The 12,386-nt window shown below is 29.9% G+C and overlaps 2 protein-coding genes across 3 annotated transcripts in view; one reads left to right on the top strand and one right to left on the bottom strand.

The window, feature by feature from the left end:
* The window catches only part of LOC129976663 (GTP-binding protein 8-like), a 163,814-nt gene that overhangs the window by 86,327 nt on the left and 65,101 nt on the right, over positions 1–12,386 (bottom strand). The gene's annotated exons all lie outside the window — the stretch shown is intronic.
* Positions 3,551–11,455, top strand: LOC129976662 (G-protein coupled receptor Mth2-like). 2 transcript variants are annotated; one of them, XM_056090354.1, is made up of 2 exons: positions 3,551–3,738; positions 9,821–11,455. In XM_056090354.1, the coding sequence occupies exon 2, from the start codon at positions 9,975–9,977 to the stop codon at positions 11,268–11,270; it is 1,296 nt and encodes a 431-aa protein (XP_055946329.1). In that variant the 5' UTR covers positions 3,551–3,738; positions 9,821–9,974; the 3' UTR covers positions 11,271–11,455. The 2 variants fall into 2 exon arrangements, with proteins under 2 accessions (XP_055946329.1, XP_055946331.1); XM_056090356.1 differs by lacking the exon at positions 3,551–3,738 and adding an exon at positions 3,780–3,847.

Genomic DNA, 12,386 nt, shown 5'->3' with positions numbered 1-12,386 from the left:
TAAAAATCAAAATGATTTGGGTCATTTTATTTGAAGCCTTGAAATCATTTCAAGTTGGTAAAACTAAATAAATCATGATAGCATCTAAATCAGATACGTTTTATAATGAAAAGGATTTGCAAGAAATTTGCAATCATGATAGCCTCTAAACTGTATAGGTTTTATGATGAGAAGGAGTTGCAAGAAATATGAGAGATGCTTTAACAACATCGAGCAAATAGTTTATATAGAAATAAATTATTAATTTTTATAACCTACAATAAAAATCAATATGATTTGTGCCATTTTATTTGAAGCCTTGAAATCGATTCAAGTTGGTAAAATTAAATAAAATCGAAAATCATGTCATTTTATCACTTTATCATTGGTCAACTAAAATAAGACGATACACATCATTGATTAGACACTTAAATAGTCAATGCAGCACACAACACATTCTTGACTTTTGAGAAAAAAAAATGCAATGGCAAAATAGGAAATGGGTACAGTAAATTCTTCAAAACTTTAATAAAGTTCTTACATTTCATTCATGAAAATAAAACACTTGTACAGAATTTTTATACCGCATTAAAAATTCATACTAGGTCTGCAGATATGCCTGGCATGGTAGAATAGATATAAGGTTGAAGTTTTCGGCTAGAAATTTCCAGTTCAAATCCCAATTCACTAATAATCCATCGTGTATGCTGGTTAAATTAGAAGTCATGAGCCAAACGTCTTTCCGTTACTGTAATACGGAAGTAGGGAGAGGGGGTGCCAGCTCAGATGTTATTTTCTTCGTTCAAAATTACGAGGTCCTACCCAAAACAGCGTCTGTTACTTCTAAATGGAACTTTTATATAACTTAACTAAACTAAATAGCAAATAAACTAATAATTTTAAATTTTACTATTGAATGTAAATTTTTAATATTTCAATTTCTCTAGACATTACAAAAAAGAAAGGAAAAACATGATCAACTCAAGAAGATAAAACAGCTTTTGAAACATATTTTTTCTTTGCAGTTTACATATTGCAACTAAAAAGAAATAAATCTTCACTGATCACTTTCATTGGATTTGATGTATTTGCTCATGACATGTTTTAAATTGTTTTAGAAGTTTGATTTTTCAATTAAGTTTGAAGCGCGCATCTAAATCATCAATAATTATTGTCATCCAAAATATTTTATTGAAGCAATAATTTTTTAGCTGTGGTGATAATAATAATTTCCTTATAAACGGAAGTAACGTAGTTCCTCAGATCAGGTAGAGTTTTCATTAGAATAGTTTTAAATCTTAGTTTCGAACTTTAGATATCTAAATCAACTTTAATTTGATCCATATCATACAGATAATTCGTAAATATATGTTTTTAAAAATTCATTAATGAATTTTGTATAAATAGTTCTATAATTGAAGCATGAATTATTTATGTGTGTATTATTTCCTTTTTATTCTAGCTCATGAGATAGGAAAACTGGATATATGATATCTAACAGAATATAGGATGCAAAAAAAAAGCTTTAACATCAGCTGCAATTCGACAAATACAACAAAAATTAGCATTAAAATATCTATCGACATCAATGCAACGCAAATGATATGGCAAACAGAAGCTAAAACAAAGCCAGTCTTGCCTAACTGTGTGAATCATCCAGTAGATCTTCATATATTATTTCCATGCTTTCAGATGTATCTGTAATTAAACCTGAATCTCTACTGATCTGTAATTAAACTTGAATTTCTTCTGATCTGTAATTTCTTCTGACCTAATCTCTACTGATCTAAACCTGAATCTCTACTGATCTAAACCTGAATCTCTACTGATCTAAACCTGTATCTTTACTGATCTAAACCTGCATCTTTACTGATCCGTAATTAAACCTGAATCTCTACTGATCTAAACCTGAATCTCTATTGATCTGTAATTAAACCTAAATCTCTACTGATCTAAAACTGAATCTCTGCTGATCTGTAATTAAACCTGATTCTCTACAGATTAGCACTGAAGAGCTCCATTAATAGAATTTATCAATAAAGTATTACACGAGTAGGCACGCTCAAGCTTCCATTTTTAAATATCAGTTTAATCAATTTTCCTATTTACTGATTTTTATTTTTCGCTATATAGGGCATATGTATTGGAATTATGGTTATCGTCTTAAAATTTGATAGATGCCATTGTTTCTGAACACTGTCGAATCCAAAAGATATATATATCAAAATAGGACTGAGTAATATTTGTGTTCAGCTAGAATATTAGCAATTATTTTATGACTATCCTATATATATAAATGATTGCAAAAGACTGATGAGTGATAAATGTTAATATCCTCCGGTAAAAGGTAGCATTCTCAAGTCTTTGGGATGTGTCCGAAATATTTGTCAAATATTATTCTTTCTCACTTAAACCAACAAACATCGACATTTCAATCAGCACTAATGGTAAATGTTGAATAAAAATATTTTTATTGTTGAGATAAACTGTAATTTTTTTTAATCATACCTTATTATTAAAATGTATTAGAATATGTATCAAAATAAGATGAAGCTTAAGTAAAAGAAAATGTAAATAAACTGATAAACCTAAAACGAATAAAGCATTTATATAAAGTTTGCTTATCATTCTTAATGATCACAAGTTTATAATTTATTTTAAATCCTATAATTCACATGAGAACTTTATTGGTATGCAATATATTCAATCAAAAATATAATTCAAATTTCGTATATACATATTTTTTTTAATTGAGCATTTTAGAGAACAATTATACTGTTTATCTTGAAGTTTTAGTGTGCAATTTTTGGTTCCGAATTGTTCTATACAATTTCTTTAATGACATTTTTAACTTACTTTTTGAGATTATTTTTTAAATTATTTAAAAAAAATTAATTTCTCTATAATTATAGACAAATTTTATAGAGCAATTCGATTCGAATTGGTCTATAAAATTTTTTTAATAACATTAAATTTATTTATTGAGACTATTTTTTATTGAGCATTGCTTTATGTGTTAAATTTAGTTATTTATTATTTATTCTTTTTTGTCGTTACTGAATGTTAAAAAAAATCTGTACCACTATTTAATTAAAATTTTGTCTTCTACTTATGTGATACTTTCTTTAAATTTGGATAACTTAAAAATTTTGGGTGAAAGATTAAAAAGAAAACATAGTCTTGCAAGATTCGAATTAGACAATTTCCAACCATGCCCCCCCCCCTCCAAATACTCTCGCTTTACAGATTGATAATAATTCACTACTCAAAGGTTAATCACTTTGAGGAGCATCGTCCACTGACATCGTAACCCGGAGCTACCTACCATCACTTCAGTCATTAGCCCATTGTAAATCACTTGTAGCCTTTAAAAAAATAACGGATTGAGTATCTCTAGCCCCAGGGTCCGTGGGAAAACCCACCGATGCGTGTACGCAATGGGGCCCCCAATGACTTAACAATCGCCCTCAACGAGTTAATTGTCCATTTTTCACACGTACGGAAACACTGCTGACCTTCAAGTTGTCCACAACCTGTGTATTTGGCGAAGATCTGCCTCAAAGCTGATAACAACCGGTTTGCTGGACGATCCTCGAATAAAAAGAAAGAACAGCAGTTTAAAAAAGTTTTTAACTTACTGTTATTTCATTATAACTCATTTTTAGACGCGCTTAGGTCTAACTACGGTTACGGATGTGCCTTCCTTTGACGGATACGAGATTGCAAGCGAAGATAGATCGGAAGTTCCAAGACTTCAAGGTAAGAGCTTGATATATTTTTGTATCATTTTCTATCAGTGGGTGGCAGTTAACTAATTCTGTAAGACGAGCCACTTGGTTTAATGTGATGCTACAGCAAATGTGTTGTGGTAAGTGGATGACATAACATCATTTCACTTGATTAAGTGTTTCGATTTCAGTGATTTATTATTTTTAAGATTTTTATCCAAACTTCGGGGATTTCCGCCTGAGGGGGGAAGTTTATTATTAAATTCGTTGCTCGGTAACTTAGGATGAATCAGAAAATTTCTTAGAAAACGAATGGTCATGTTTTGATATGTGATAGTAAATTGAATTTTGTCGATTGTATAATGAAACTGTAAGTTAGATTTTATATTCAAAGAAATGTAATGAAAAACTAATCATACAATATAACTGAATTCATTTGAGAATCTAAGTTGATACATTTAGATTATTCGATTATTAGTCTAGAAATTTTCTTTTCAAGGCTGAAAGGCAATTATAAAAATATGACACAGAGTACGAGGAATAGAATCTGTATCTTAATAAGATTGTTATTAAGTCATTTTTAGCAGCTAAAATGCTGAAAAATGTTCGTAACGTTGACCTGTTATTCTTTATAATTACAGTTCCTTAAGTGGTTTATTAATGAAAAAAAGATCCGTGCGATTAAATATAATATAAATCTAGTAATCAAAGTTATATCTGAAATAACTATGTATTTTTTATTACTTGAAATATTTTAATATCTAAAACATAACGAGCTACTTTTATTGATGACTTCTTGCTCTACACACTAATGAGTTTTATTTATGTAACATTTATGAACGTAAAAATCACGTTGTTTTTCAAAAAATATCAGCATGGACATATCGCGATGTTGCATTCTAAACAATTTTTAATTAATCCATTACATAGCGGTTTAATTTAGTAGTTCCCAACCGTTCAAATAAGAGAAGATTTCAATTCCATTTGGTTTTGTTATATGAATCCCAGTTTAATAAATTTAGATTCATTGGAAGATAAATATAAACACAAGTCCGGCGGAACTACGTATTATTTTATCATTAATATATGCCTAGGACAAAAATGTTCTTAGCAGAAATTTCGTTTCATAAAAGTCATTAAATATTTTATTGTTTTAATACTAAATTTTTGGTACTCGTCTTCCACCGTTACCCAGCAGGCTTTTGCAGTTGCATACCGTAATTAATATAACACATTGCCTGCATTCATTCATTCATACTTGATGAAACAAATTCTTTCTATATATTTTCATTTTAATCCCTTATGTTCTGTTTTTTGCCGTTACCGATATTGTTTTTACTGACCCTCATGTGCCGTGTAAGCCCAGGGCTACACGTCCTTCAATTTGGGAATTTATGTTGTGATTATAAAATTAAAAGCAGTTTTGCAATTGAAACAACTACTCAACATTTTAAAATATAATGATTTTCATAAAATTTCAGAAAAAAAGAAAAGTAATGTTTTTTTGTGTTTTTTTCTGTGTTACTGTTTGTGTGTGTGTGTGTGTGTTTGTGATTTCACGATTTTCATTTGCACAATATTATTTTAACAGAACCTCCGTGCTCATGAATACTGTAATTAAGTAAATAAAATTAAATACACAGTAATTCGCTGCATAATTGCACTTGAAAAAATATAAATATTATGCTATTATCTGATAAATTATGGAATTCGTATTTCTTGCAAACTGATTTATTTGACAAAAAGTAAATAATATTCTTTTTATCACTTCCCCATATTCCCTTTTCAGTCCAGTGACTATATGTAATTGCTTATCCTGAAAAGTAGAGCCATTGGAGCTCTGACAGAGAATAGAAATGAGGAAATCTGCTTTTCTTGAGTTTATGTAATGAACGCATTTATGTATCCAAACCTACATCCGAATGCATAATTTTTATATCCTAAATTTGGATTGCTTAAAAACTTCAAAAGAACATTTATTAAACTTTTCTTTATTTTATTTTAAAATTGGAAAATTACTTTCTTTTCCCCCCAGTTAATCTTATGATACTACAAAGAGTGAATCTTCAAGAAAATGTTCCATTCAATAACAGCAACAACACACACACAAAAAAAAATCTCCACAATTCGTCATACAAAAAGATACAACGTTTCTTTTTGATACAACATTTAATTAAAATAACTTTAAGTTATTAAAAACTGCAAGATTGAATCTGAAAATAAAAAAAATTATAACAATTTTCATTATTAACCCTTCTTTGCATGATGATGGAAATTTGCATCATAACATATGATGAACAAAAAATTGTACTCAAAAGAGGTGTGCTGGAAATTGGTTGTTGCTGGCAACTTTTTTCACGAATATTGCGTAATAAGGAACGTAACTATAAAAAAAAATCAAATGTTACATTCAGTTGTCTGTTTTGGTTGGATGAAACGATCGATTTATTGAATATTTTTTTTTATTTTATTGATTTTTTTTTTTACAATTCATCTGAGATTTTTTTGCTAATAAAAGAGATAATGATTGGCTAGATTTAGAAGAGACGAACACTGAAGATTTTGCACTGACCTTAACATGTAAATTTACATGATGCTGGATATTTCTATATATACTATATAATATATAAATATACTATATATTTATATAAATATACTATAAATTTATAAATATACTATATATTTATATTGTTTTATATCATTTATTATATTGTTTTATATCATTTATTAAATTGTTTTATATTATATATTTAATTGTTTTATATTATATTATTAAACCAGGATTTGTTTAAACATTTTTCCTTTAATCTAGAGCATAAATTATATCACCGATTTATTTCACAAAAAAAAAAAAAAAAAAAAAAAAGAATAAAATCATGCAAAGATAGGTTAGTTGAGAAAATGTCTTTGATTATAAATGATCGTAATTACCTTTTCAAAAATATTTATTTTTTAAATAAGATTTATTTTTTTTATTGTGCCGGGGAAAAGCATCAAAAGGTTTTAAAGCAAAACATTTAAAAAATGTTGTACAGTTTCTGGAGCATTTAATGTATAATACAAATAAATGTATAATAAATTTAATGTATAATGTATGTACAAATAAATGTATAATAAATTTATTATATTTATTTGTGCTTTATACAAAAGTATAAACGCAATTGTTTCTTTGGTTTATATGCTTTTACTTTGGATGTTGCGTTTTCAAGTCTTCTTTATGACGTATGAAGTGTCTAAAATTTCATAAAATTTATATATAATAATTTTTATATGTTTTAATGCATTACGTGATTTATTATTATAAGTCGGTTTTATTTTTTTTCTGCGATTTTGGAATAAAATTAATTATGAAATTGCAGTAACCCAACTTAAATTCGAAGTTAAATAATATTCTAAAAGAAAGGAATGGCCTAGATAATTGAAATCTTAACCATTCCAACTAATGCATAACATACACAAAACACGTCCTCACGTCCTCCAAAATACGTCCTAACATATACAAAACACGTTAAAAAAATAATAAAACTGCCTGAAGGTTTTTGAAATCATGAGTAGCTCAACGACACCATTTTTCTCTTTTTCCAACTTTCGCACCTGATTAATGCAGCGGGAATAATTTTAGGACTACTGCGTCATTCGAGTTTTCGTCACTCATGACGTCACTCCAATAATCCAGATCTGAATGACGTTGGCAATAGTAGCCGTTACGTTTTTGGCATTTCCACAAGTTATACGCCAAACGAGAGGTCATAAGAATTGTGATGTTACTGTCTGGTTAGGAAAAAATTAATATTCATTTAAGATTTTCGAAAAATTTGAAAAAATTTCTGAATGTGTGGGTTGTTGGAAAAAAAAAAGAATAAATACGACAAAAAAAATTATATGAAACATACACTGAATCAATGAAAATTAATTAGTTCTTAATATTAAAATTTGAATAGATTTAATACTTTGAATAAAATGGCCTTCCAGACAGCTTTAAAATTCACGAATACTATTTGGAGCATTTTCTAAAGCAGAAAATATTGGATAAAGTAAAATAATAATAATTACTTTCTAAAAGGAAAAAAAGGAAGCATTTAAAAGCAGGAATAATAAATTTTGCTAAATCTTCTGCTATTTTTCGTTCAAACTTCTGCATCTTAATGAGTCCTTTTGGGTGAATATATTCGATATTTAATGGAATCTATCTTTTAGACAATCTTCCATACTCATTTTGAAAAATTAAATCTTATAACTCCTTTCTCAAAATATGAGTTTGTAATTTACAAGGAAAAAATTGGTACGAACCCGGATACTTAATGCTTAGTAGTCAAAAACGTTTCCTGTTTCTCGATATCGAGAAAACCGACTACTCTGAGACTAGTGTTAATCAAAGATTAAATGTCAAAAGTAAGAAAGAAAAATTTGCTTTTATTTTATTTAAATTAAACTTAACTTTCATTGACTTTTTAAAATTAAATGCCACTAATCTTTTATTAGTATGAACTATTAACTAACAGGTAAAATTAGCAGCAATCCGGGATATTTAGTTTAAATATAAAGCACCTTTCAATTCGGAAAATTCTGGATGTTTGGTCAATGCATTTTCATGCTAAATGTTACCCCTATATGTAAATTTTGAATATAAGGTATGCGAAAGTTATTTTGATATTAATTATTTAAAATTGTAATATTCATAGCTGAAATAGGAAGTTAAAGGTTTCATGCATTAAGAGGATATAATGTGTTTAGATATGCATTACGTATGTTTTCTATGAGTAAATAAATGTCGGAGGATTTATAATTTTAAAGTACATGAAGCAAATAATCACGTAATAAATAAATCCGTCTCTAAATATATAAGACGCAAAAAAAAAAAAAAAATGTATCTTAGCTCAATCATAAACTGTTTTTTTTAAACTCTCCAATTAAAAGAATGAAGCAATCAAAGACTACGCAAGTCCATTTTCCAAGTTTAATCTATTCAGTCGTGTATAAATTACAAAATTTAACGGTTCTGTTCATTTTTATATTTAAAATTAATCATTTTAGTTATAAAATAGGGAATGCAAAAAATAACATATGTAGAGGGAATTGAGTGCCAGTCACTGGTGACCCCCCCCATGGCATTCAATGTGTTAAATAGCAAGAATTAAAAAAAAAAAAACGCTACTGTCTGCTCGAACTTAACTCAGTTTTTTCAGCGATATTTGCAATCTTAAATCTTAAAGAAGAATTTAAGATTTCGAATTAATTGCAAAGCTCTTAATGCGGCACTTCAGAAATTCGGTTTCTCTAGAAGTCCTGCTTTCTGGAAGTACGAGTGGAAAGTACGAAAAGAAACAAGACATAGCATGGCGATATCAGTAACTTTCGGTCAACCAAAACATGAGACCACAGCCAATATTTTTAATCGTAGTTATTCTAACCAGTTTTTAAGCATAATTTTATAATGTTTTGTTCTATATGATTTTGTTACTGAAACGATTTTAGAAAACTGAATAGCCACTTTCAGTGTTTTTGCTAATTCTGGAATTTCTACCTAAGAAAACAGTGCAAGGCCGCCTAACTGGGGCCATTAGACTGAGAGAGGACCGCAAGCAAATAGATTAGAAAATCTTATTTTCTTTTCTGCCCAAAACAAAGCTTGTAAAAAATAAAAATTCAATGAATGGTGAAATATTGAAAGAATATTAATAGTTCATCAAGCATAACTGATGAAGTTCCTGTCTCTTTCAATACGTTCACTTAGTTATAAGAATACTTATAAAGTCCAACATCTGCATTTTAGTATGGTTTAAAAGTTAGAGGTTAGACTGTTTCAAGTCCTAATAGACAAATCGAAATAAAAAAAACCTATTCACAAAGTTAAAAAAAAAATTATTATAATAATAAATCATCAATATGTTGAAATAAGTTGAAAGATGATACTAAATTGAACATCTGATAAAATGAGGAGTTTCATAAGTAGCAGCGCTTCAAGAAAAAAAAAGAGAATGTAACTATTTCCAATTTTGATACTTTGACCCCCTATTACCTTTACGAATGTTTCACATCAGACGGCACTTGAAAAGCTTTTAATATTTCCTCAAAATGTGTTTATTATATTAATGTAATCCTTTTTCTTCCAGGATTACACCCTGCATGCATCAAAGCACCAGAAGGCCTAAACGCTCAGCACTGAAAAGGTGTGAAACACAAAGGGAAAGTGAAAGAAAGTCTTTTTAAAACAATCTCTGCTTAAAAAAATCATTTCAAATTAGTTACCAAAGAATACAGACAATTATGTTTCATAACATTTCTTACATGTTATTTATTGGAACAGCAATTATTGCCAAATGCTTTAGCGCTTCAACTCAAACATCCGTCACCTACGATGACGAATCATTTCATACTACGATAATTGACGAGGAACTACCAAACAAACACGAATCACTGAAATCGTGTTTCACTTTTGATTTGGAACCAGATGAATATGTAATGTTCCCAAATAAAACTGCCCATGTCCCAGTATACAACAAAACTTATGAGGAAGAACACTACATACTCATTGGGGACATGATTAGAATCTGTGCACCATCTGAAGTATTTAATGAACAGCCATCCCAACTGGCAACAGCGACTTTGAATTATGTTACCATCACAGGCCTAGCTGTATCTATGCTGTTTTTGCTGATACATCTAGTTGTTTTTGTTCTTGTTCCAGATCTGCATAACTTACCAGGATGCAATTTAGCATCGATGTGTTTGTCGCTGTTCCTCACCTACGTTTTGTTGATGTTTGTGGCAAATGATAGTGTGGCTGAGAACAGTCTTGCTTGTACTGTTGTAGCTGTCCTGACTCAATTCTTCTTTCTTGGGTCATTTCTATGGATGTTCGTGATGGCTTTTGAAGTTTTCCGATCCATCCTAAACGCCACAGAAAATTTGAGATCATCCGTGAAAGGATTCAGGCTGAAAAAATACATCTACAACAGCCTTATTTGTTGGGGAACAGCTTCAGTTTTTGCAGCAGCAGCTCTAATCGCTGACAATATAGAAGGTATAGATGAATCCTATAGGCCAAAATTCGATGAATCTTGCTGGTTCAGATCAAAAACGTCCCTCCTGTCGTTCTTTGCCGGTCCTGTGTTTACTATAATTTGTTTGAACTTTATTCTGTTTGCAGTCACTGCTTACAGCATATTTGTGAATCGAATGAAAGCTGGAGACAGCAGCAAAAGGGCATACATCAAGAAAAATTATTTGACATATCTGCGACTGGCAGTTATCATGGGTGTCACGTGGATAACTGGCTTACTGGCACCTTTGGTTAATCTTCTATGGTTATGGTATTTGTTTGCAATCCTCAATTCACTTCAGGGGCTCTTCATATTTATAGCTTTCACTTGCACCGGCAAAGTGAAGAAATATTTCAAGTCAAATCTGTTGAATATTCGGAGATCTTCTACCCAAACTCTCACTACGCCGACTTTTCAATCCTACTGTTTTTATGCAAACTCCATAGAAAAAGATTTGGATAAAATTGTTGAAAACAAAGATAAATCTAATCCTATTGATACCATAGTTATACATCTGTAAGTAACTCTTAACTTATCCAGATTGTCCATCTTTAAAATTGATTCACATGAATATACATCATTTTTTTACTCAATGAAATTGTCTGTTTTTTTACTCATTGAATGAAGTAATTGATTCATTTCAATTTAGAGTTCTACCATTTCAGTATTCCATGCATTTAATTGCGCACAATGCATTTTGTAATTGTATATTTTATGTATAATATATTCTTTTAAAAATGTTATCTCATTCTGTTTGAAAAACATTGTATATATACTAGCATTTGAATGTTTATATTCCCATGTTTTATTTTATAAACTTAATTTTTTTTTTTTGTCATTGTTGTAAATATTTCAAAAAGTATTAGTAGACATTAAATGTAAATATTTGCTGTTATTTATCTAATAAAATGAATTATTTTTCTTTGGTAAAATTTGGTAATTTCGGTGGAAAAATTTATAATTCAAGGTATTGACAAAGGCGACTGTAGTGATTGGATTTTGAAGCGTTAGGAAATAAATGTTCATAGATGGCGCTAGACAACTAGCGCGAGTGTAATTAAAAGAGTGAGGGGATTCGAATGTTTGCTCTTGGAGAAGAAGGAGATACTGAGCAGAGTAACTCGAACGAATCTGCAATAAATTTGTTGTTAAGTTTTCTATTTGCCTATTTATTCAAAGCACTCACGAACCAGTCACGACAGCGACATTTTATGATGTTCCCTTCCATTCTTAAAAAATACTATACTTCATGGAAAAATATCAAATTTTAGGGCATAGTGCACAATTATATTGATCAGGTGATTGTGACATCATATACAATGACTTAAAAGATTTGAACTTCATATCCATCTCATTTATACATATTAATAAACTCAGGGCAGGGATTTATTTTTTCTGATAATAAATCCCCTAGGGGGCACCTCGAAATGAGTATGAGATGCTTCGATATGGTGGTTGGATCTCGCCACCCTGGTGGGTACATAAATAGGTGAAATAGGCAAGGGATCTGGCTCTTCCCATCGATGACGGGACGTACTTCCTTCGGGAAGGATCGCACCGTTGCCTGTGGTGGCCCTTAGGACTCAATCACAGTTCCCGCCAATGTTGCTATTGCAACGGTCCGGTCATTCAGTAT

This window comes from Argiope bruennichi, chromosome 7, assembly GCF_947563725.1.
Source record: "Argiope bruennichi chromosome 7, qqArgBrue1.1, whole genome shotgun sequence".
NCBI lineage: Eukaryota > Metazoa > Arthropoda > Arachnida > Araneae > Araneidae > Argiope > Argiope bruennichi.
Note: the sequence above shows the minus strand (reverse complement) of the source record. Positions and strands in the feature narration are given on the sequence as shown.